Source organism: Anguilla anguilla, chromosome 1, assembly GCF_013347855.1.
Source record: "Anguilla anguilla isolate fAngAng1 chromosome 1, fAngAng1.pri, whole genome shotgun sequence".
NCBI classification, from domain to species: Eukaryota; Metazoa; Chordata; class Actinopteri; order Anguilliformes; family Anguillidae; genus Anguilla; species Anguilla anguilla.
The window spans coordinates 47,559,411-47,585,870 of NC_049201.1; the positions used below are offsets into that span (position 1 = coordinate 47,559,411).

Genomic DNA, 26,460 nt, shown 5'->3' on the forward strand with positions numbered 1-26,460 from the left:
GGCTAACAATTTCACATTTTAATCCTCACCACAATATTCATATGTTAATCATAACCTTCAGGCAATTTACAAACACATTCATATTCACACTCAAACGTGCTCAAACAGGCACACTCAAAACACAAGGATGCACAGAGATGCATCCAAGCACTCAAACACATGCGCTCACACACATGCACACACACACACACGCACACATGCTCAAATGGGGACACACATACACACGCTCAAATACACACACACACACATACACACATGTTGAAATGGGGACATACATACACATTGTAAAATACACACACACACATACACACATGCTGAAATGGGGACATACATACACATTGTAAAATACACACACACACACACACACATGCTGAAATGGGGACACATACACCTGCTCAAATACACACACACACACATACACGCATGCTGAAATGGGGACATACATACACATTGTAAAATACACACACACACATACACACATACTGAAATGGGGACATACATACACACTGTAAAATACATACACGCATGCTCTAATGGGTACACACGTAAACAAACACAAATACAAACTTGCACTCACGCTCTAGTGGGCACACACACACATGCTCAAATACACATGCACACACACACGCTCTAGTGGGCACACACACATACACACACGCCCCAGTGGGCACACACACACACATGCTCAAATACACATGCACACACACGGTCTAGTGGGCACACACACACACACACATATGTTCTAATGGGCACACACACACACACACACATGCTCAAATACACACACACACACACACGCTCCAATGGGCACACACATACGCATATTCAAATGCTCAATTGCACACCCACACAAAGGGGTAAAACCTGCGCTGGGGGAGGGTCGCGATATGAGCGATGAGTCCACAGAGGGGAAAAACCCACGTGCCCCCTCCCCCCTCCCCTTCCCCTTCCCCATTAGACCACCCCCCCCCCCGAATAGCAGCAGCAGCTGGCCAGCACAGTCACACCTGCCCCTCCTGCTGGGCTCTCATTATCACAGACGCCGCATCTTGAGCACGCTCGCGCGACCGGAGCCGCGGACGAGGCCCAACACAATGGTGTCCTCTAATCACGGGCCGCTCTGCCCCGCGCGCTCAGCGGGCTCGGCCTCGCGTCCTCCACCGAGCGGCAGAAGGGCTTCCCGAAACACAAAGCAGGCGATCGCACCTACCGATCGACCGGCGCCCCCCCCCCGCTTAACACAGTGATCGGGAGAACGGTCACATGGGTCAAGCGCTGTTCCTTAATGCGCACCTGGCCTCTCCGCGACGACCTCCGACCCTGGAGACAAGCGTTTGCAATTCTCGGAAGCAATTCTGCGCGCGCTGCTGATAAACTGTACCTCTGGGAAGAAATCTGGAAGTCCTTGCATTCACAGGGCAAATTCAGATTAGAGTCACTAAAATACGGCATATAGCACCTCCTACACTGGGCATTCGAAGCAAAAAATGCACCAAAATCATCCCACGAAGCTACAGGAAAATAGTACACTGGCAAAACAGAATTAAAACAGTGTGTGAAGGGGGCGTGTATTTTGAGAACTGATTTACATCCAGAGGTAGAAAGGTCCTCCCCAGTATTTTGTTCTAACCACTCGAATTTGCTTACTAGCACATTTCTTCAGCTCGGAAGTAGAAGTAATTAGTGAAATCAGCGGGCTAGATTCATGGGTGGAAAAAACACTTTTACTTGCTCACACCTGGACTTTCCTCCTCGATTAACATCTAATAATATTTTAGAACTTTGAAGACTGATTTCACAGCACTGTTTGGTATAGCACCTGTGTAAGTTTGAACATGTATCAAAAGGTAATTTCAGGTGCTTATTATCATAACAAACAGCATTCCCATATCAGATATACATTTTCACACAAAATGTCAGATACACAGTAAAATGCCCAGTGTTAATTCAACTCTAGTAGCAGTACTCATGAGTCCAATAGGGATTATACGTACTCTGTAAGAGTTGATTTAACCCTGAACATTTTACTGTGTAGGACCATCTGACTCAGGTTCTGGGCCTATTTGTGTTGATGAGCTTTTATTGTGGTTTGGTTCCTGAGATCAGTTCCAGGCTCCCGGCAGCAGCTGCAATGCAGCAGAACCCTAGACTCTCAGGCACAGCAGACCCATACTGAAGGCCTCGGGAGAATAGCGCGTACGTACTGCCCCGTCAAACCCCATAAAGACCTCCTGCATCCATCACCTTTTTCTTTTAGAGAGCCTACAATGATATTTACGGTTTGAATTTAGCCTAACTGACCGCTGTCCTACCACTGAATCTCTTCACTACACCCCTAACTCCGTAATAAATCTCAGAGACTCTGCCAGTCACAGCGCGTGTCATCGCACGGCCGATGGGCAGACGGTATTAAAGCAAACAGGAAGCCGCGGGGAGGGGCCGGGTCATTTTAAAGACTCAGAGATTCCACCTGACCCACTGAGGCGAGGGCCACAGAGTGCAGGCAGGGAGGCGGCGACGCGGGCTTTCCGGAAGCTCTCAGGAAACGCTCAGGCGAAACCCCCTCCTTCGGTCCCAGGGCGATTTGAGAGGTGCGGGCTAGTCGCGAGAAAGCGCTCAGGCCATTAATCACGGCTGCTACCCCAGATCCTACTGCTTTTTCTGCCATTTTCTGCAGCCCCTCCAGACCCTGGCCGGGCCCTGCGTGCGTACTTCCTCCTCCTCCCCCCCATACTCAAGGGTGCGTGAAGGACGCATGGATCCCTCCCCCTCATTAGCCCCCCATAAATCACACCTTTCCCCTTCTGTCTATTTCGCATGAGGACTGCACATTTACAAAGCAGACCGTTCTTCTACAAAGGAAAAGGGAAGAAAACATTGGCAGTAGCTACTGCTGCAAAATAGTGCACAAGCACCTGCAATTTCTGAGTCTGCAGCATCTTAGCATCACAGCTATAGCATCACGGCATCAGCATCTTTCAATTTGTGTCACCCAGACTCAGTGTTGGGCAGCATACATGAAAATTAACGGGAGCACAGTTTCTTCTTTTTTTCCATCAAGTGGACTGCAGATAAATCTTTTTATGTTTTAAAATGTTTCGCCTCATGCTCATTTGCCACAGAAGTCGCGCAGGGGAAAAGATGTCAGCGTCCTTTGTTTGTTTCAAAAGGTGTCTTCATTAATCAGCTTTAAAACAAACAGATGTCCCGATTGCCCCCTAAAGCCGTCCAGAAACGCAGTATCACGACAAACGAAACCCTGACAGCTCTCGTCGTCTCCTACAGTCTTTGAGTGCGAGGGGTACAAATGTACAACGAGGCCCACGTGAGCGTCAGGGGCGAAGGGAGACCAGGAGAAAACGCTGTTTCACCGCGAACTGCCTCCCAGACGCAGACGGCATTGCCGGTGGAGTAATTGGCCTTCAATTACCGCTCCCTCACCCTCAGCTGCTCACCAGCAGGGAAAGCCCTTCTTCCCTCTTTTCCATTCATGAGTTCTCACATGTCAGTTCTCTTAACAAAAGCCGTGGCAATTCAGACCGCTTGGCCCCCCACTACCAACCAACTCACGAGAGACAAAAAAAGCATTAAAAAGTAAAAATGTGTGGCCCTGAATAATCCTTCTCAACATGCTTAAGCTAGAATTGATATATTATAATTTAATTTATTCAGACTCCTATATTCTCATTTTTTAATTTGTCTGTGCAATATATCAAAGGCATGTGCGCATATGAATGAGGTTTCAGGATTTTTTTTGTCCTTATCGGAGGCCCCCCAGCCCAAACATCCACCCCCACCCCCCGCCTGTTTCCAAATGGGCTGAATATTATTACTTGGATATTATTACTCTAAGCAGTTAGAATAGAGGCATAAACAGTTAAATATGAACACACATTAGCCCTTCCTGTATCATATAAAACACACCTCCCCTACATTATTTGTTCTTTCTTGGGCCTTTAAAGGAGGTTAATTTATAAAGGCCAACTTTTAGAGCAAGAACCCTATAGCATTCTGCTAAAACCCTTTATCTATACAACAAGGACAGCCATTAAGTCACGCACAACAGTGTGTGTTTTTTCACATTTTTGCGTCTTTCTTTTTGGTTGTTTGTTTAGGAGGGAAGTGAAAGAGACCGATGCAGATGGTGCTGAAGAGACCGGGGCTGTTCTGTTGAGGGTAGGTCAGGGACTAAATTTACACTGAAGACAGAATTCTAAATAATATAAGCAGAGTTCAGGAGGGTGCTGAAGTTTGCTGAGTAACGGATCCGGCCCTGCAGATGGTACCTGACACGACATCCTTGATTTGCATTACGAACACGTCCGCATTCTCAATCACTTCCCATCGCTGTGTTCAGAAAAGGTACATTTTTGCTCACGTAGAAATGTTGGGTTTGACATCCACCCACTCGGGTGCAACAGAAAACTGCTTATAGCATATATCTATGGAAATGCATTTAGAAACATGCAAATGAAGAAAAGACTAAGCTGCCACTCCCACTACTGCATAATTCTTCTGCTTTTCATTAAGCCACAATAAAAATAGAACAAACAAGCAAATCTTTTAAAGGGCAAAGAAAATAACACTCTGTGTTTGGTTCAAATAAGCACAGTTAATAAAGATATAGGTTAATACCAGAGTAGTGTGATTCCAGCCAACACGACTACAATATTTTACCCATCAATACCAAATACATCAGCTGACCAAGTGTGACAAATTAACAGTATCACAAACAATAAAAAACGTAATGTTATAGTGACAATACCAATGCATAACAACACCAAGGCAGACAGCTGTACAGCTGTCCTCTAAATCCCAAATCCTTGGAGTAGCCAACAACGGACAGACTTAATGACCGTCTTTGGGCACAATTATAATGCTTATAAATGCTTAAAATCTGTCCTCAAGTCAGGCCAGGATCCTGCAACAATATGAAACAGGAACTATTCTAAAGACCCCTTTAATCTCAGAGAGATGTTAATTATTCACCAAGAGCAATCAGGGGGGGGGGGGGGGGGGGGGAGCATTACTTAGAGGCAGCAATTGGCCCTCTGTGAACAGTGCCTATCTCAGATTTTTTTCAGTTCAATGGCTGGTCTAAACACACACACCAGCAGTTTGCACTTCAGTAATACAATCAGGCTGCAGCTAATGAGGTAGTGTTAAAAATAGAGCAAGAGAAATGGACTGATGTCAGGTACAGCCTGAAATATGTCACAATATAAAACATGTCACAATATATGACAATACATCATTATCACAATCAACTGCTGATTTTTTTGGTAGTTTGTGGAGCTTCATAAAAACCCAGAGCTAGAGATTATCAGCTAGTGACTCAGACAGAAAAAGGCAAGGACCCTTGATCACTCTGAGAAAACTAGGCCTCGCCGTGGGACGCCAAGAATAAGCCAGCTCATTCACTATGGACCTCCGCTAAGAAAACACACACACACACACGCACACACACACACACACACACTCTCACACTCTCTCACAGCTCGAGAAAGTTTCATGATGGCAAAAAAGTAAGACTGGACAATGCAGGATACTTGGCAGATGGAGGCTGCATTGAAAGCAACTTGAATCAGAGAGGCATACAGAGACCAGTCCAAAATGCAGCCAATAACCACAGGTTGTGCTAAACCCCTGCACCCGGGGAAATAGCTGAACTTGACGGTTTCTCAGTGACCAAAATTCCTCATACAAGCCTTTTCTCATTAGCACAAACATTTCACCCAAGGCAAAAACATGAGATAAAATGTAATTGATATACAAATACGCATTGTATATGAGATTTTAAAAAAATGTGAGGAAACAACTTGCCCTTCTTTTGGTTCTTTTTTACTTTAATTAGGTAGGGGAAAGCAGAGAGGGTAACAGACAGAAAGAGGACACAGCCCAGAAGGTTCTATGGCAGGGAAATTGAATCCCCAACCGCACAGGGGACTCAAATGCGGCTTCAGATTCAGCCGCCCCACAGGGCCCTGTTTCACGTACGTCGCTTAAACAATCCGGGATAATTTGACACGTATCTTATCAAATTATCTCATTAATTAAATTCGGGCTTACTCCATTTCACAAACGTGAATTACGATTTGATTAGTTTAATCACCTCGGACAAATGAGTGCACCTGCTCTGCAATAAAGGGGAGATAAATCGTACACCAAAAACGGGATCATACCCCTTTTATATAGACATAAAGCGAGGTGCCATTAACCTTTGCGAGATCATGTGACATTTAGAAATAAATGAAAGTAACCTATGTTGGCTTTTTTAAATCTTGTTTTGGGATTGTAGATCACAAGATTATGGCAACACTGGAGATGGGCATATTTTTCACCTCTAAGGATTAAGAACTCATTAAGAGAAAGCAATCCTAGTTAGCAAATCAAACATAGCCATAGCAGCAAAATTAGAGAAGAAACCAGGCAGATAATTGCAGATAAATTAAGCAGGTCTATGCCTACGTAACAAGACTTTCATTCACTTGCTTTCTGATAACGTCACCGCACTGAAACATACAATTATTTTTGAGCGCATGTGACAGCAGTTACAAAAGGACCTGGCAGCAGTTAAATATAAAAATGTATTGCAAATCACTTTATTGAAATTCTACATTTTCAACTAGCTAATGCACAGGTTAGTGGTTAACCTCTTAAGACTTTTGAAAATGCCATGTTATATTTATCTATTAGTGATTATGTAGGCTAAATATTGCCAATGTGAAACCCTCTTGCAAATGATATCTGCATAGAAACCTTTCTAGTGTTCACTCTTGCATGGCCAGGAAATCTGATGAACACACTGTTTATGCCTTTTGAAAGCAAGGCACACTTTCCTGATTGCTCAGTAGGCTATATTGTGGCTTTAGCCAACTTATATTTTCTTTGACTTTAACGACAGCCTATTTCCCATTTTATTCCTTACATTTTTGTCTCTGCCTTGCTTTAATTTCCTCATTTTACTACTGTATTGTTTAATCTTGTATCCTGTGAGTTGGTTTCATTTAGTTTTTATTTTTGTCCTCAAGTGTGAAGCATTTTACGTAGCATTTTATGTATGAAACAAATGAACAAATAAAGTTTATTATATTTTTGCTGTCGCCAACAGCAGAGTGAGAAAGCAGAGCTCAATAGTGTCTATCACTGTTAGGGCTCGCTTCTCTCAGAGTTGGTGTGTGATTTCACCGTGTGGCTTAGAGGCTATGTTCATGTCATCCAGCTAATTCAAGCATAAACCTGCAGTTTCGCAGGCAAGGGTTTAAGACTGTGTTGCCCCGGTAACAAGTCTGGCTAAATTGTGAAATTGCTTTGTGAAAACAAAAATCCTGAGTTCATCCCAAAATTTCAACAAACTAATCGGGTTAACTGAGTTAGCCATGTATGTGAGACAGGGCCCAGGTTGCTCCACACATCTTGCCAAAAGAAAAGTTTTCTATTTACACGCATTCAAGATCACCAGGAGAACGCAGCACGAAGAACAATATGCGTTCCGGCAATCGGGAAGATTCCAAAGTCCCCACCATCCAAACAGACAAAGAGATGAAAACCTAGGCTTCAAACATCAGGACATGATACTCTCATAGCGCCATGATTAAGAGGGATTTGGTAACAGATGGATTATATTAGAGGCTCAGAGATTAGAGGAAATACATGCAGAGATACTCCCAGCCCTTTCACAAGTATAAATCATTAAAGTTTGCTTGTCTGTTTCTGAGGCGTTAAGCCTTTCTTATTAATCAGCTGGCCAGCCTTTCCATCCAGTGGTCACGTCCTCCATTCGCTGAAGCTGTTAGATAGGAAAGTCTATCTGTCTGTATTTACCATGAAAGAGATTGGGGTTTAGTGTTTCTTATTATCACAAGGTTTCACGTCCTGATTGTATTATACACTGTGCCACAGTACACTGAATTCTCCAATTAGGCTACTAACCACATTTTGTGATATTTCTTTACATCTGTATTCAGGCATAGGCCTATATCAATTCCATATGTAGTAAATTGCCAGCAATGGACACCCTTCTTCCTCACCCTCATTACCATCACTGTTGTCATTAACACTATTATGATCACCTCCATCATCTTTGTTCTTATTCCAGTATCTCTCAGGGCTCTCAGTGACCCCAGAGCTCAGCACCCGTCTCTAGGAGCCTCCCGGTACAGAATATTACGGGACGTCCTGGCTACAGTACCAGCACTTTAGTCAGCAGTGCAAGTAGCTCATTTTCCATCCAGAGAAGCGTGATCAATATTTCAGTCTGACACGACCACAAGCCTGCCTCCGCTCGGCTTTCACCGTAAATCAGCCCTCGCTATGATGGAACGCTAAATCATCTGTGCAAAAAAAGCGCGGACTCGCTAGGGTTAAAAAAAATGCACAGGTGGAAAAAGCTCCGAAAATTACATTCTCATGACTAGACACAAATAAAGAGACAGAACGCTGTGGTTTTGCTTTTAATCTCAGACCATCGATTCACACGAAATGTGTTACCTGGCTGCAGGCATTGTTGGACGGGCTAGGGGGCGGGGGGGCTGGTGGTGGGGGGGGGGCATTGCAAACGGATTCTTTTAAGCACCCTCAGCAGACAACGTACTGGAGGTGCGTTCCTGACTCATTGAAGTCCACACCATGACGTACACACTATAAATACAGGTAGGGCAAAACTTACAATCTAACTTACCAAAAACCGGTGGTATAACTGAATACCACGGCTATGACGGCTAATGCTTCATTACAGTTCTATTTCAATTATCACACCGCGGCTAAGCAGTCATTCAAGTCAAACATTTGAAAACCGTGACATGTAACAATCACAATCAGTCACAAAATGGAAATATTGTGAAACAATCTGATGCGGGTCCTGAGGCGAGAGAGATTACAGCAGCCACGAGTGTGCGAGCTCTCTCCAGAGCTACTGGTGACCGAAACTGCGGGACCAGAGAAGGGACTCCTCGCCTCGCCGAGCAATGCGCCTCCTCCACCGAACGAGCTCAGCAGACCTGAGCAACGCGATCCCACTAATGAGGGGCAGTTTTTCAGTGGTTGTACAATGAATGGGAATCTACAAAAAAGCACCAGTTTACTAAAAATAGATCCAAGTTCTCATTTGTTCCACAAGCCATTAAGTTTTTAAACGGGTAATGCGCTAGCACTTTCCCCCCATGCACTTTGACCACTCCTTCCTGGTCACAAAGGAGGTCCAGCTGGTCTGGGCAGGAGTTGCCCCCATCCTAACTATTTATTTTTTATTTATTTATTTATTTTTTAAATTTATTGCAATGTGTGAAGTATTTGTATGGGTATGTCTATTCGTGATCTTTGTAATGTTATGATGAAATTCCCTGTGATTATGCTGCAAACCAATTTTTCCACGAGGACAAATAAAAAGCATCTATCATAAGGCATATACTCTTGTTGGCTCACTAACGCTAGCTTGCTAGCTAACTATCGATAGTTTGCCAGAACAAAAGAGATTTCACTAATGTTGCATAGCAATCGCCTGGCACTATCTTTGGGCAGCCAGAAACTACTTTCCTGTAAATAATTCTTGTTTCAATTGGATTGAGTCTATAATATTTATATCACCATATTTGTTCACCATTTTATAAAAGCAATAACTCACTCCAGGCTGTGGTATACTGTGATTATATCACGGCTAAGGGGGTTGTGGCCCTCCACTGTGCACTGTGTGCCCAACACCCTCAGCTGTGACATAATCACAATATACCACTGCCTGTCATGAGTTATTGCTTAATTGAACTTTAGGGATGAAACAATAGCCGAGCACTTTCATTCTCCCATATGAGTGCATGCCAGTGCTCACAGCACTGCATCATCCAGTCAAGCAAACAGCCTCTTTCATCTTCGCCATGCTTAAAAGGGTAGTAAATGTAGATTCATGCCAGGATTTAATCAACATTTGTTCTTAAATTTCAGTTGAAATTAAAATACCATTTTGTTTTGTTGGCGTAGAACAGCAATTTTGACTAACAAACACGTGTGCTTACTTGTAAGTGAAACTTAAGGACAAATATTGACCTAGACTAGTCTTTTATACTCACAGCAACCAGTTTATAAGACCAAGGAACAAGGAACCTGCAGCATCAGGCATACTTACTGATTGAGTTCCACATCGAAGATGAATGTTGCACCAAAAGCGTCCACTTGGAAGCTTGCTTGAGCTACATGCGTACTCTGTAGTAGAATGAAAGAGAAAACAGACAAATAAAGGTACTGCTTTTGAAAAACATGGGAGTCAGCAAGAATAGTTTTTCACCTCAATGGGTCGTACAACAGCATTAAAGCAGTTATTAATGGGCACCATGCTATTGGACCATATGTCGTATGCACTCTTTCATGTCCCTGAGGCAGGAACTACCCACTATTGTCCTCATACTAGTCAATGGGAGTCCCCCAAGCCACGCAGATATTTCCCCTGGGTCTGCCTGCCATGATTTCCAAGCAGGAGTACATAAGCAATAACACTAAAGGGTGCGTGGATCATTCAACCCCAAAATAGGGGGAGGCGTGTATAAAAACCACAGATGGTCAACCCCAAGCTATATGTTCCCAAGTGACCTTGCTTATCTAACTGATTTGATAGCCTACGGTGTGAATCGTTCACCTCTCATAACATGCTTCAGAAGAAAATTTTAATTAAATAATTTAATACATTTAAACCGGATCTTTCATTACATTACAGAACACCAACTGCCTAGCACCTCCACTTCCCCGCCCACTCTAAGATTTTATGACCATTACAGTGATCAATGCAATCATTAAAGGAAATGTTTTCTGATGGAATTGGACTGTAGAATCTTTGGTTGTAAACATGTGAGGCTAAAAAAAATCTACATTTTTGATTCAGGACACCTACCAAAGACGTCAGCCAATCGGTCTCAAACCCACCCAGCTGCCAAATGATTTGCTTTGTTTACATATCATTTTGTGACAAATTCGAAGACAGCCGAGAACTGATCACAGCCATAGTAGTCACCCCCAAGATCCCAAGATGCATCAGCGACTCAGCTGTAGGTAGGCTTGGTGCGAATTAGAAAATTTTAGAGCTCATGCAGTTGTAAGAACAATAAACACTGTACAAAATTCATAAAGCCTAGCAACAAAAAGCCAGTACAGTGTGGTCAATTTATAAAATGGCCTCCACTCAGCGTGCCAGTGCAAGGAAGCATTCCATGTAAACAAAGCATCTGAACACACAAGATAGCCTATAGCATTTCACATAATAAAAATAAAAAAGCATTCCCTCTTGATCAGCAGTAAAAGAATCAGAAATAGGTACAACATTGCACAGGAAAAAAGTCTTATAATACAACAAAAAATAAATATCTTTTCAAATGTGGGACACCCTCTTTATAGTGCTAGAGCTTTTTCCATTGGGAGGATGATTCCAGGCCCCACAGAAAAAATTTAACAGAAGAATCTTCTGGCCACTGCAATGTCCGTTTCAACAATGAGCAGCCATGGTAGCCATTTACAAGTTATCTCAACTAGCAGGAGGCCAAATACATTCTACACCATATCTCATGTTACACCTACACATGTGTACTTTACAATGCATTCTATTTTAAAGCTAAGAATGCATTTTTTTACCGAGAAAAGTGTTGGCGTTCTGTATGTTTTCCTACTGGTATCACCTTTTTTTCCCCCACTCTATTTTCTCGAGCATGCCCAGCTGTAGTTGTGGCTGTCCTGTTGCTGCAGTATCCTCCACTAAGGGAAAGACATTCCAGAGCTGAGCAGCAAAGAAACTCAGTCCTGCAGCTGGTACAGGTTCACTGCAGGTGCCCAGCTGGCCATAATGTCGGTAACACACTGCTTATTAAAATCCTCACAGGCAGGCACGGCTCCAAACTTTTATGGTGCCATGGATGAGATTGCGAACCCGGGGTGGGGTGGGGCGTCTGGTTATGGTGCGACCCCAACTCTCATAACGCCCCGATTCCCATTCCCCAGACTATCAGGGACACAACACGTGGATTTTTATTTCCTTTTTCCCCCTTAATTTGGCGCCCCGCAGAGGAAAGGCGCCATTGGTGACCGCCATTTTGGCCTATGCCTAGAACCAGCCCTGCTCCCAGGGCAAAGTTAAAAACATTTTTTTATAGCTCAAATGTTTCAAATGCCCTCATATCATAATGAATCATGTCAGGGAATGTGAACCATGAATTCTTCACAGTAAAAGAAAATTAAGATTGAATTAGTTCATTAATCAACCACCCAAATGACATTGCTCAATCATTCACCAATGTTTCCAAAATATTAATTTGCTGATTAAATAAATCAAATTGCTCAAATAATAACAAGCATTTATTTATAAGTGGAATTAGACTGATAGAGCGCTGAATTTTGAATTTTTGAAAAAAGAAGCTTGAGATATGATAAAACATAAACCCATCCCCTCATTTTACCATAACAATCTTCAACTGAAGGAGACTGGGTAAATTGAACTCCCCCTACCAGTTAAAATGGTCAGTTATGAATATTTTACTAAACAAGTATTAAGACGAGTGGTGCAGTGACAGAGTGAGACAAAACTATAAATCATTGTGCGATCCTTCAGTCCACTATTATTCATTGTTCAAAGATTAAGACACACCAAACATTTGCCAACACACACTTCGTATTAAGACATTAGCCTACACCAGACTTGCAATTAGTGATAACTGAGTGGTCAATTATTAGACTGATTGAGTTACAGCCACTGCGTGCATTCCAGCATCTTAATTATTAAAATACCTCACGCATGGTGTGCATATACAAAATAAGGCGCATTTAAATGCACTATTGTTTTCTTCTCGACAACAGTGAGGCAAGGGGTTAACGTTTTATGGGACTGCCATCTGCAGCTCGTTGACATGCTGCAGGCCCTTAGCAAGCCAATATCGCCTGAAGGACTGCAGTGTATTAGCAGACGGCAACCCCTGATGAAAACACAGCGTGTAGGATTCACACAAAAAAGGAAAAATCTAACCCATGCCGCTTTACAGTCTTTGTTATACATACCGTTGGCCCACCGCACGTGTCGAGAGAATTTCCAACGCATTTCAAATATTCAGATATTTCCAATTCCCATTGTTTTGTCGTAACAGAAATTGCATCGTTATAATTATACTAAAGCAATTTAGATGGTATGCAACTTCACGGTTATTTTATTTTATAATCGGTCATTTACTTTTGATTTTGTTTGTTTTTTATATTTATGTCAACAGTGGTCTAACATCATCGTTATAATTAAGATGGTCCACGGTAATGTGATAGTAATATGCTTAAGAATTGCTACTAAGAATTGTTTGTTTTTGTATAGGCTATTAAATTAAAATTATATGCAGGGTCCTGAGACGTCACAAAGTTACAATCCACTGATGCCGTGATCTCATTAAAAGCCAGATCACAGACTATAGAACTTAACTATTTGACAAAAGACTTCAAAATACTTAGATAACCAACAGCATACGCATTTTGTATATCAGACAATGACAACAGTTAAAACACCTAGCTATATTATCTGTTCATAGCCTATTGTAACCTTCACTTCACTCCACTGTTATTAACTAGAATTAATAATATACCAAAAGATATAAATATATTAAAACGACCTTGATACTCAAAAGCACGTGCATTTTCTTTATCAGACAATAGTAACGGTTAAAGCATTGCCATATGTCCCAGTGGGATTTATGAATTCGTTTTTATTTTCAATTGTTATAGTAGCCTACTAGGTGTGGTGGGGAAAGCATAGCCTTAAACTTATTAATTTAAGCTTCCTGTTGTCTGTTGTTCATCATATATTTGCAAGTGACACTTAATTTAAGCTACGTTGCGTTTTTAGCACTTGCTTTGCTCCTTTGTTGATATGTAAGGCCCACTGAACATCTCAGTGTAAGCTAGCGCTTTGTTGATGCTTTCACGGCCACTAACTGCTGCAGTGCTATGTGTAAGACAGTTGTTTTGGTGAAACTGCTCACCAACATGTGTCAAAACACAAATAAACACTGGTTAATGCTATATAGGCTATTCCAATTATGTCTTGATTATCCTGATCTACAAATCGTATAACCTATAATGGAGATGTGCCCATCATATTCGTGAAAGTAAATGCATTAGATTGATGCACATATATTTTTCGTTTCTCAAAGTCAACAAAATAACTATTCAAAAGAAAAACAAACAAGCACATATAAACAAATATTTCAATGGCAGAACGTCTCCAAGGGCAACGCACAGCGGAGACATTAGTCAGCCTACACTGAAACCGTCGATAACAGCCCACCACAATCCATGTACTCTACCTGTTTTGAGTCGGAACTTGCTTTTATCCTGGTGTTGAGTACGTCGTGTGAGATTTGACTGTCGTTGTCCATGCGGTAAATTAACCGAAGAGGTATGGTAATTTCCTTTCCGAAAAATCTGTTTGTGTCCCGATCAGTCTTCCCATTTGACAAGGCGTCTCCTTTACAAAAGAAAACACAGATTTCTATGACTGCAATATTTTCTTCGGGAAGCAAACGAAACACTGGGCCGTTTCATTTACATTCAAAATGCATGGATAGAGCTCTAACCCAAATAACGTCTGAGGACTCATCTCTCTTCTGAGACAGCGACAAATTAATAATACAAGGCTTTCTTTCATATCACCGCATGCATATTTTAAAATAGCCTATGTTTACATCGGAAATTATGTAGGCTACCCATGATAGAAAGGGACATATTGGATACTAAGTGGTCGACTGTAGACTATCTCATCAAACAAAGATTTCATCTACAATTTCCACAATATTTCATAGTACGGTAATATTATGAGATTACCTATTCGTAGGAGAGGATTGCTGGAATGTACGATGCACATCGCTCCATAGATGCAAAAAAAGGAAATCCAACATTGCGGAGACATTATAATCAGATGGTCTTCATAAAATAATCCAATATTTTCTTTTTGGTAACCTTGCCGCTAAAGGTAATTCTGAGCTAAACACATCCGCGAACGCGCTGTGGTCGTCTGGTTAGCGCATTCTCCCTTACTGGTTGCCATTAGGATGTTCCTGCAGCCTCCGCATTGAGACGCTGGTTAAAACGCCGAGTGCATTTGAGCGCTCTCAACCTCAACGGAACACGGAGCCACCTCCTTAAAACACATCACTATCCAGCGGCTCACTGCAGAAGCGCCTTATACATATACATGAAGAGAGAACAGCGAGGCCGAGACGGAATGTCGGGAGCTGTAGTGTGGGAAGTATTGAAAACTAGCCAACCTGCGGCCACTTCACGTCCTCACGATCATTTCCGGTGGCATATAACGAAATTGTGTAAACACTAATCACATGAAGACTGTTGCATACATCTTAATAATTTAGATTACAAAGAAAACAGCACATGCTATTTGAATTTAACATCGGATCATAATTTAGGCTGCATGGGTATGATGTGGTAAAACTGAGAATTACCATGTGCTATAAATGCTGTAATACATTACATTGGATTTTTTGTTTTACAATAATGTTTTACAAATATATCTGCCCCTATTAAATAAAACTTAGTTACAATTTTTGTCGAATTAAAATCTTTACCAATTTATATACTGTATACAGTGAGCTCTATTATGTTTGGGACATTGTTTTCTTGATTTTGCTGTACCTCAACAGGGTTCCCCACTCATTTTAGAAAAAAAATTCCCTTTTCAAGGACAATTTCCATGACTAAGACTTACAGACATGGCGGGGGGGGGGGGGGGGGGGGGGCAATGTGCAAGTACCATAACCATTCAAAACGTTGTGCTGCCGTGTAATCTCAGCAGCTAATAAAAATGAGAAAAGCAGAGAGAAATACAGAAAAAATACAGAAAAATATGCAATCTCAGCTCTAAATATACTGTTTAATAGCTTGATTTATAGCCTACCCTACAATTTTCCAGGACCTCACAAATATTTCCAGGACATTTTGTATATTTTCTCATATTCCAGGTGTTTTCCATGACTGGAAAACTCGTCGAAAAAATTACAGGTTTCCAAGATTTTCCAGGACGAGTGGGAACCCTTCTAAATTTTATATTTGCAATCAAACAATTCACATGTGGTTAAAGTGCAGATTCTCAGCTTCTATTAAGGTGCAATAACTAAAGTGAAAACTTTTCCCCCCCATTAAAATGGTTGTCGACTGGTACAACAAAGGATTTTGAGGCATTATGGAATGTAGGCCAAAGACATATCCGCTTTCAAGGAGAAATGGGCTTTTTTATTTTCCTCATCACCTTCCTTTCAGATGCATTTAAAGAGATTTCATTTGTAATGGCTATATGAACATTTCCACACCAAGTCACCAAAAAGATCCCATCACAGAGGGTAGAGACATGACCTTTGACTTTTCAGATAAGCCAGGAGAACCCACTACAGCAGTAATATAAAAACATATCCCCAAAAGTGGAAGCACACTCAAGACAGGCAGAAACAGAAGCGGTATAAACAGAAAAAGAAGAGATACACCAAGTCTCCGCCATTCTCAATGGGCCAGATTAGCTAACCAAATACAGTATCTATTGCAAATATGACATTACTCTGCTCACTGTTCAGCTCCACAAGTTTGTATGATAAATGTTGAATGACTGTAGTCAGTGAGCATTAAATGGTTTGACAAACCAGTGTAGTTCATTCATCGATCCCTCATGGATTGTGGTATACATAAAGCCCAGTATAAAACAATCCAAACTGGGGTTCCAGCGTGGCACACGTGGATGTGCCAACCAGTAACCCCAGTTTGGATTGTTATAAAGGGTTTATATTGGGCTGACAGTGCCAGTGTCAACTGTAGCTGTAGGGGAAGGTGGGTCTAAGGGTTTGATCATGCCTTGTCAATTAAGCACCTGCTGTCAGTATACTACTCGAGCATGAACTGTCAACACAACGACCGCACAGCTCAGCTTGTGGATTGCAGACAGAAAATCTGGAACTTTCCAGCATATGCATTTGAGGACATGCATGCTAGTGCACATTGCTAAATTTAAAATGTTAACATAATGTTGGTAATGGGACTGGTCAAGCACATGTATGAATTCAATATTAGAGGAAAAAATAAACTTGCTTAAAAAATTTTATTTGGTAAATTAAGTTACATTCTGTAAATTCTCAAATATATTTACATTGAAGATCAGTTGGCATACAATATGTAGACATCACAATGCATTAAGATGCAGTGAAAAATTGTATGATTTAAATAGAATTTGGTGTATGACACCACGACTTTAGTTAACCAAAAGCGGTTCAATATTTTCCTTAGAAAAAGTATGCCTGATGTAAGCCTCAGACATGGAGAGCTGTGGTTGGTATTGGCAAAATTAGTTTCCTACTTCAGCAATTTGTTATTAGGTCTGTCAAGCACATTTTAAGATGAATTAAAACAGGAGAAAAATTACTCAAGCCAACTTCAGTTTGGCTCCAGTGGTATTTTCGTAACTGTATTACAAAGTATGAAAAGAATATGCAAAGGAATTCACATAATTGAGTAGCTGCGCTGTTAAAAATAAAAAGGGGAAGGAAAGTGGCATGCGTAAGGCACGCCATTTTGAAATTTCAAACGAAAGCCAGTCTTCAGACAGCAAAGCCCTTGAATTCACCATCCATGTCTTCGCTTGACTGGAACAGCTTCCACAGATCCTGCAGGGTACAACTGCAAGGGTCCTCTTCTTTACAGGTGTGCTTAGGGGTTTTTCCAACTTTCCTCCATCTTCTGAAATTCCTGACTTTCCTTTGTAATCTCCGGCCTGGGGGGCTTTCTGTTCTGCTGGGATGGTGGCCTGCGTCGTCCACGGCCTTTCCTTGTGAAGTCTCTCTCAATGGACATGGATTCTGCTCACATTCAATTAACGGTTCCTGGGTCAGGTTCGCCAAAGTTGTGGAGCCATCAGTTTGGCTTGAGGTAGTTTTGGGGTATTTGGGTGGAAGAGAACACTGAAAATCCTCATCGAGGTTTGGCAACAACCGGCTGTCTTCACAAGTTCTTTTGTTCACCAGCACCCCATCGGTCAGCGCCTGGTTCGTTTCTGGGGATTTGGCGTCAGACTGTTTTCCAGGATTAGGCGCAGACCTTATGCCTTGTGTGTCCAGCCCCATCGGATGGCACTCATGGTCATCCACCCTTTTGGAAGCCACAGACCTGTGCGGTTTCTGGGGTTTGGGTGACATGTCTGGTGCCTCGGATCCTTGGCTGCTCGAGCGGAGGACCATGCTACGCTTCCTCGGTCTGAAAGCCGCAGTACCAGCTGCACTGCAGGGAGTGGTGGACTCTGCTGCAGGGGTGCTAATAGCGGACGCCCCCGTTCGGTCTTCCACGCTGTGGTCCAACTTAACGCACGACTCCCTCCTTTCCACAGACTTTCTCCTGGTCCCAGAGGCATGCACGACAGACGATAAAGAGCATTTCGGCCTGTGAGGGTGCAAGAAAACATTTTTTTAAAAGTAATAACTTTTAATATTGAGCTTGTTCTTCAGCTTAAAAAAGTGGCTTGTGTGCACGAGTCACAGCAAACGTTCACCTTTTCAGCCGCTGTCGAATTTCAGAGAAACAGCAGGAGAGTTCCGAGATGGCTCGGTCCACCACATGGTACTCGCCGCTCTTTGAAAAGGCCCTGTGCTGCTCGCCATTCAGATGCTGAAAACGCAGCGGGAACGCTACAGTCATTTTTGGGAATAAAAACACGAAGTGCGGGTCATGCAGAAACTGAACGCAGCCCACCTACCGCTCTCACGTTGTCATATTTCACAAGGCAGCATTCACAGTATCCTGCCCGCTTCTTGACCCGGGCGTCCTGGGCTTTGCTCTTGGCCCTGATGGGCCGGCAAGCCTCGCTCGCTGCAGCTTTTTGACCTCTGTTCCTGCACAATGGAAATATAAACATGCTAAAGGGGGGAGGTGCTTTCCAAGTGATGCATCAGCGAAAACACAGTGCAGCACATTCCACATTCCACAGCTGGAACTCATCATATCCATACAATTTTTTCTGTTAGCAAAATGCCTCGAGTGTACTGGGGCGACCAAAGGTTCCAATTAAGTTGATACAGTCCAGATTCTCTTGTGTTTGTCCCCCATAACCCGTCATTAGCAGGCCATTTGTTCCATCCATCGACAGTTGAGCAACGTTAGCCTAATATTTTAGCATTTTTCATTGACATGAAATTCCATGGAAAACGCACACTTGTTGCTCTCCAGTCACTACAAATAACAAACTGCAACAAAACTCACCCATCAAAAGGGGTACCCCTGCCCCCCAATATCCCACCCAAGAACCACTCCTCTATCGCCTCCATATATTTTCTAGCCGAAATATCAAGCAGCCAGAAGCAGATAGTTCCACAAAATCCCCCTTTCCTCACACCAATGTAAAAATGAAGGTGGCATTTGGTAAGAGAGTGCCCTACAGGTCCAGCAGTATTGGTTTTTTTTCAATATCAATCTGAAACCATTCAGTGTAACAAATATGCAGTAATAGAGGAAATCAGGAAGGAGAGACGGGAGAAAATTTTCACAGCACTGTATACGGTAAGTAAAGCACATGGTTTGATGACAATTGACTTTTCTATTACAATTACTACTATTCTGTTACTAGTATGTTCCCCCTCACACATTTCTAGTTACCAGGTACCAGAACTGTTACATAAAGAACTGATTTCTGCACATTTTATGTCCTGATTCAGATTTAGTCTGACACACACCCTCTGAATACTGATTGAACATCTGCATATTGAATATTTATGGGACATATACTCTGAATATCTGCTGAAATTGTGGCTAGTTGTTTAAAGGGAATGTCAGCATGCCAGTTCACCCTCCCTCTTAAACCACTCAGCCCTTATCTATTGAAACTCCTCATCCATACATTCAGGCTAACAAACATTTGACAACATAGCTGAAACTCCCGTTTCATATTTCATAGGTTCATAATCACAGCTTTGGTTTATTAGGCTGGCGAAATTTGGGCATGAAAAAACAGGCAGTTGGAAAGCTCTCTCTTGGCAAGGCAAGCTGAACATAAACCACACCTCTCTGGTCTTAAATCTGGGAGTGAAAAGCTTGCACCTCTTATGAACTGAGAAGGAAAGGAGAACTAGGACAACATACGAGACTGTTTACAATTGTGAATACATGCTACAAAAAAAACAATATTATGACAACATCTGATAATAGAGGGGGAATCCAGACTTGGAAAATTAAGTGCAGACTTAAGCACATTTTATGCACTTGATTCCAAATCGTATCCCGATTCAGACTTGCAATTCAGGGAGAAACTTTAGTCTGACACACCCTCTGAATATTGACTGAATATCTGCATATTGAATATTGATGATACATCGAATATCCTCTGAGGTAAACCACACCCTCCTCTTAGCCTTTAAAATACTGTGGCTCTGTCAATCATACACTCTGGTTAGGCTCTGCTTTGTCACATATTACAGTAGATGTGATCCTTTTATACTGACCATAAGAATAGAAGGATAATAATAAATACCAGCCAATCATCAACACTGAGTGCGCGTATGAATGTGGAATGGTGAGTAACATTAAAGTCTTTAAGCTATCAAAAGTCTGATTATTGGCTAGCAAGCAAATGACGTGCTCCAACAAAATCCAGAAGAGGAATGATACACAGCGCTATATTGGCATATCGGCTTCATATTGAAAAATATAAGTACAGAAATATCACTGGACCCCAGTACCTACCTGTGCTCTTTGAGTTTCTTTCCAGGACTCGCTTTCCCACTCTCTACTATAAGAAATGGACTGCAGGGAGGTACAGACGCCAAGCTCAACTGAGGAACGTGTGGTATGTGAAGGTAGATTGGCCTGTAGTGCCTAAAAAACAAAAAGTTTTTTTTTACCGGACTATACCAATCCGTTTAAACTCTCATAAGCCGATACCAGCGTGGCACTGATATTACTGTGCATCCTCAGAAGAAACATGCAGCATTTTCTCATTTAATATAAAAAGGTAATGAAATAACAGAAATCAGACAGCTATTCAAGAAAAGTGCATTCCAAACTCAGTTCTTACTTTCAGCTTCACGAAAACAAAGTTAAACTCCCAAAAGTAGCTTGATGGTGACACTAGAATGGATCACAATCCTGCTGCACTGCTAGCTGTGCACTGTTCACAACATACAATCAATTAGAGTACCTCCCAGGGAAGCTAGCTAGCTGGAAAATTACCTTGAAATATTGCAACTCCTCATCGGCACATTCAGGCTCTAACAAACATTTGGCAACATAGCTGAAACTCCTGTTTCATATTTCATAGGTTCATAATCACAGCTTTGGTTTATTAGGCTGGCGAAATTTGGGCATGAAAAAACAGGCAGTTGGAAAGCTCTCTCTTGGCAAGGCCAGCTAAACATAAACCACACCTCTCTGGTCTTAAACCTGGGAGTGAAAGGTTTGCACTTCTTATGAACCGAGAAGAAAAGGAGACACCATAAGAGACTATGTTTACAATTGAATAAATGTTACAAAATCAATGTGTTCATATGGACAGCCTCTGGAAACAGTAATGCTGTACAAGTTGCTTGAACTTACTTAGTGTATTTTATTGCTTAAACCACAAACCCATTGATGCCCGTATACTATACATTATAAATCCAGCAGGTTGTCAGGAACTTCTGTATCCAAAGTATCCTTCATTACACATGAAAACGGTGATCCTATCAAACGTTCACAATTACTGAAACATATTTTTAAAGGGAGCAAAAACATATAAAGTGATGTTATATATTGTGAAAATGAGAGATGCTCTTAATTTAGTATCCTCTATTCAGTTCATGAAATTTTTCATGAAAGTTCCCACAAACAAAAAATTTGTCAAAAACACAAAGCAGCCACTTACCTGCTACAATCTTCTACCTTTACAAACGGCTTACTGATTCGTCCAGCTATAAAAGACAAAACTGAGGGTAAACACTGCACTGCCAGTCAAGGTTATTATCATTTACAAAAAAGTACAAAAATTAGGTGTGAAAAAGCACTCTCATTAACTGAAATAAAACTAGAGTTCACAAAAACAAAACAAACTATAATGTGTGCTTACAAAATGAAAATAAAATAAAATTATGGTAAAAAATCACTTCAGTTTCTGTCTTTTCAATGCAGATATGAAACAGTTTGTTTAATTTCCCTCCAATGTTAGTAAACCGTAAGTTTAGATGGCTATAGGTTAGTTAAGGCCATACTACTAAAGGAAGCGTTGCTACTGTACGTGCATCAGAAGAGCTCACACAAAGAAGCTATCCAGGCTTTTCAAGTGAAGGTTAGAGAGCGAGGCCGACAGTAGGCCGAGGCAAGTCAACAGCGGCATGGCGCGTGCACACTAAGTGAGATCTAGTTGAGTTGGACAGTGACCGTGTTTTTGCACATTTGGATTGGAACAAAACTTCTGAAATCCAAGTACTGCATTCCTTGAAGTTCATGGTTAACGCTGTGTGCATAAGCCTTTAATTATGCAAACTGATTTTTCCAACAGTGTTTTTGTATAGTTCATATTAGACAACATGCATCGTGAGCTGAAATCCTACCCCTGACAAATCCCTGCCATATTACATAAAACAAAACTGTAATCAGTCATTTTCAAAAAATACCTAACAGAAAATTGAAAGCCAAAATGAAAAACTAAACAGAAATAAAAAGCAATGAAAATTTCAAAACCATAATTACGCTGCTGCCAATGCATGAGCTAAGATTAGTTCTGTCAACAAAGTTATACACCTGCTGTGACATGCAAACTACAGTTTGATTATAGCCTTTCATGTAGTGCAGTCTGTAAATACATAACAAATATGTATGTACATAAAGGCTTAAGACTTGGATTATACATACCATCATATTTCTGAAAAGCAGGTTTTTCTGTTGTTCTAGTTTTAGCCTGCAAAATGGAAAGAAAATTACTTCAGGCCAAAACATGGAAAGATAAAAACAATCCACATCATATTATAAAGTCAAATCAGATTTCTTGTTATAACTTACCACTTTGTTGACAACGGGAACTGATGTATTATTCTGTTGCAGTGAGGTGACAACACTTTTCTTCTTTTCAATATAGGATATTACATCTGACGTGGTGGTAGCAGAAAGAACAAGGTAATAAGTACAGGCTGTGAAAATGAGGATGTGTGACTCAAATTTTAAACCCATTTACACAGTCGCTGCAACGTTTAGGCTTCCAACCTGGCTTCTTAAGAACTAGACCTGAAGTCAGTGTGAAATCAGCAGGCATACCAGGAGCAAACGTGCCTCTAATAGAAGGGTCCCTCACAGCATAGGGCTGCCAATCCCCATTCAGAACTGGTGGGGAGGGGGCAGATTTGAGCTGCATTGCCAAACCCTTGCCGTTGCATTCTCAAATCCACGCTTTCAAATGCCAATGAAATCTTGAGTGACAGACAGTGCATTATTGATAAGTGACTACAAGAATTCTTAAGATATTCAGAGGTCAGCCAGGAGTAGTTTGCTTGTATTGATAAATGCTTTAGCTAACTTAGCATTTATGGGACAACTGTAACTTCAGTAAATCTATTAGTTATAGATATTAAGTCAGACCAGTCATCGGATCGATAGCCAATATTATTCCCAGACCAGCATAATGTAATGTAAAGTCTTGATGCCATTCATCAAGAGGAGAGCCTTGGGAAAACACTAACTCAATATTGATAATTTAAACTCAATATATTGAATTAATTATCCAAGTGTTCCAATTTTATTTCTACAAGTTTGTCTAACTGCAGTGTCATATACCCATATCTGAAATCTGCACTTGGGAACATCAAAATTAATATCAGGTCACTGCTGCCATTTCAGCATAAACAATGGACTGTTAAAGGACTGAAAGGTCCTACCGTCAATGTAAAGGATTTTTATTCCCCACTCCAGAGCATTGGACAAGATTCTGTTGATTTGGATCCGTTCCTAAGGGGGCACGAAAAGAAATTCTTTAAAAATGCAAAAACAGTTCATTACTGTAACAGTCAAGATAGAACATAATGTAAAACATTCAAGCGGTGACACCTTCACCCCTCCCTGCAAACACACAAACACAACAGGAGAGCATAACTTACACACTTATTTACCTGCTCCTTTATCACTTTTTCTACTAACGATTTGCCTCGACTTGTGATCACCTGTGAAAAAATAAATCACACAATAAGCAAAACAATAGCAGACTGATGCATATGCAGGAAAACTGAGAAGAGCCATCAGTAACAGAGGACCTGCTAAAACTCAGGCTGGTGAATGATCAGTCACTCACAGCATCCAGGGGGCCCTGCGAGCTGCCTTTCTGGCTTCCTCTCCGGCTGCCGGGGTGAGGGGAACTGTGGCCCGAGTCGGCGGGGCTGGGAATGGGCGAGTTTCGCCCCAGGCTCTGGACATACCTGGCCTCCCTCTGGTTCGACACCAGGTACTTTATGTCCTTGCTGAAGAATTTCTCGACTGTCTGACATGAAACAAAATATACATGAAAGATTTAGGGCGGAACCTGTGTGTAAAGTTTGGATGTTTTGTACAGATCTTTTTTCCCCAGTTAAAAAAAAACTGCCATAGAAAAAACTGCCTGGATTCAAAATGAAACGCAATAAATAACATACAATGTCAGTTTTTTATTGTACACTGGCCCACATAAATGCATATGCAGCTGAACACTTAAAATCTGAATTTAGTAGGAGTCAATATGATGAAGCATGTGTTATTTGTCACATTAAGATTAAGAGTACAAGAATTAAGTGTACACAGCCAACTATGTCTATGATGAAATGGGAATAGTATCAGAATACTTACTCCTCCCAGGATCTTGATGTCCTTCTCCAAGGTTTCTGTTTTTTTATTGAAAGGTAAATCCAAATAAAAACCTTTCCCAATGAGCGGCTTGTTTTGTAAGGGGTTCGTTTCTGTCACAGGTTTAAGGCGGCTTTCCAAAGTCTCCTTGCACTGACCATCATCTGCATGCGATTCTGTTCAGAAAATAAGAGTTGACGGTTGAAAAAAAACAAGTAGTAGCAGGATATATTTTGCTTTTTACCATCAACTTCCAATAGGAATATATTACATTAAAAATTCGTAACAACGTACCGTTCCAGTACGTTTTCAAATAATCAAATATGAAATCACAAATAAGCAAGAATGTAGCCGTTATACTTAAATGCGATCTAAAGACGGAAGCTAGTAACAATGACATTTCTCACAGTTCTGCGTCTTTACAAATGTAACCGTATTCAGTTTCACTGATTTCAAACATTTAGTACCATTGTTGCAACGAATTCTATAACTAAAAACTATTTAAAGGCCAACAGAAAAATAATAACCCAATAAACAATATCCTATCTGGATTCGGCCAACATTTTCAATATTGTAATTTTTACTTTATAGTGTGCAGTGGTGTACAGTTTGAAATGTACCGTATAACAGGCTACTTATTATTATTGACAATGATAATAATAATGTCCATAATAATAAGCAGCCTATAATAGTACTAATGACCTCATCGGAGCAAAGCATACATAAAAATGTGAAACTTCCATATTGTTACCATGAAACTTTGTTTTGCTTTGCCTCGGAATACCTCTTGGTTTCATTTTAAGTGAAGCTCATTGAAAAAATTAATTTCAGGATGTTTTCTGAGGAAAGAGAGAAAATAACCAAGTTAGTCTTTAGCAATGAACTGAATACTTCTCAATCTAGCAAGATCAACAAAGGGACAGTGCTCAGTTGATTGCTGTAGTCCATTACAACATAGTATGAAAAGGTGACAAAAATAGTCTTGCCGACTGCAATAATACAACCCTAAAAGTTTTACAACGGTTACCGTAAGATAACGTCACTGGAAGCAAGTTAGCCGTACAGCTTTAGCCGAAACAGCTAAGAAACTGGAAAGAAAACGACTTTACTAGCTAACACAGCTGAATGGAAGCAGTTTTAAAAAACTGCCCGTTTAATCAGGAAGTTGATTAACGTTCATGCCTAGCTTGCCATCATTGGCTAGCTATAATAATTTACACGATTCAAAGTGAGGCTTACAATAACAGAAACTACAGAAATAAAAACTGATACTCCATACGATATCGCGCTTTTACACCTAAATATGAACAGAATATAAAGGAAAACTGTTTTCTACCTACAGATCAACACTTTACAAACTTCATTGCAGTTTCTTCTTTCCCGCTTTGACGAAAATACATCCCAGAATCCCCTTTCCTCGTGACGTCTTCATAGCTACCTGCTATCTTGGCTTTCCAATTAGACGTTTCCATACTTACAAACGCTTTTACAAACGTACATATAGTCGTTATATTCACTTAAACAAAATTATTAAATCGCAAAGAATAAAATGTCGTTTAAAATATTGTTACATACAGTCTCCCTTAAGATCCCGTAATCAATGCGTCATTAAATGTCCGGCGTAAGTTAAATGTCCAGTGACAC

At 41.1% G+C, this 26,460-nt stretch overlaps 2 protein-coding genes across 9 annotated transcripts in view; both read right to left on the bottom strand.

Annotated features, from left to right (window-relative positions):
* Nucleotides 1-15,305, bottom strand: part of adam22 (ADAM metallopeptidase domain 22) — a 77,652-nt gene extending 62,347 nt beyond the window's left edge. For 2 of the 6 annotated variants that reach the window (XM_035402287.1, XM_035402205.1), the window contains exons 1-3: nucleotides 14,827-15,303; nucleotides 14,310-14,470; nucleotides 10,118-10,194 (exon numbers count right to left, since the gene is read on the bottom strand). In XM_035402287.1, coding sequence (XP_035258178.1) covers nucleotides 10,118-10,194; nucleotides 14,310-14,470; nucleotides 14,827-14,911 — 323 coding nt within the window. In that variant the 5' untranslated portion in view covers nucleotides 14,912-15,303. Of the gene's footprint in view, nucleotides 1-10,117; nucleotides 10,195-14,309; nucleotides 14,471-14,826 lie in introns of all 6 variants that reach the window. The other 4 variants (XM_035402477.1, XM_035402520.1, XM_035402575.1 and 1 more) reach the window with 3 other exon arrangements.
* Nucleotides 15,306-17,082: 1,777 nt separating this feature from the next.
* On the bottom strand, nucleotides 17,083-26,269 carry dbf4 (DBF4 zinc finger). 3 transcript variants are annotated; one of them, XM_035384283.1, is made up of 13 exons: nucleotides 26,157-26,269; nucleotides 25,568-25,655; nucleotides 24,820-24,992; nucleotides 24,293-24,478; nucleotides 24,114-24,164; nucleotides 23,883-23,952; nucleotides 23,014-23,099; nucleotides 22,867-22,912; nucleotides 21,881-21,926; nucleotides 20,725-20,856; nucleotides 18,746-18,881; nucleotides 18,542-18,657; nucleotides 17,083-18,432 (listed from the first exon to the last, which is right to left on the bottom strand). In XM_035384283.1, exons 2-13 carry the CDS (start codon nucleotides 25,611-25,613, stop codon nucleotides 17,598-17,600), a joined length of 1,923 nt encoding a protein of 640 aa, XP_035240174.1. In that variant the 5' UTR covers nucleotides 25,614-25,655; nucleotides 26,157-26,269; the 3' UTR covers nucleotides 17,083-17,597. The 3 variants fall into 3 exon arrangements, with proteins under 3 accessions (XP_035240174.1, XP_035240189.1, XP_035240181.1); XM_035384298.1 differs by having other exon boundaries at nucleotides 26,153-26,231; XM_035384290.1 differs by lacking the exon at nucleotides 26,157-26,269 and adding an exon at nucleotides 25,844-25,948.
* Between the last annotated feature and the right edge of the window lie 191 nt (nucleotides 26,270-26,460).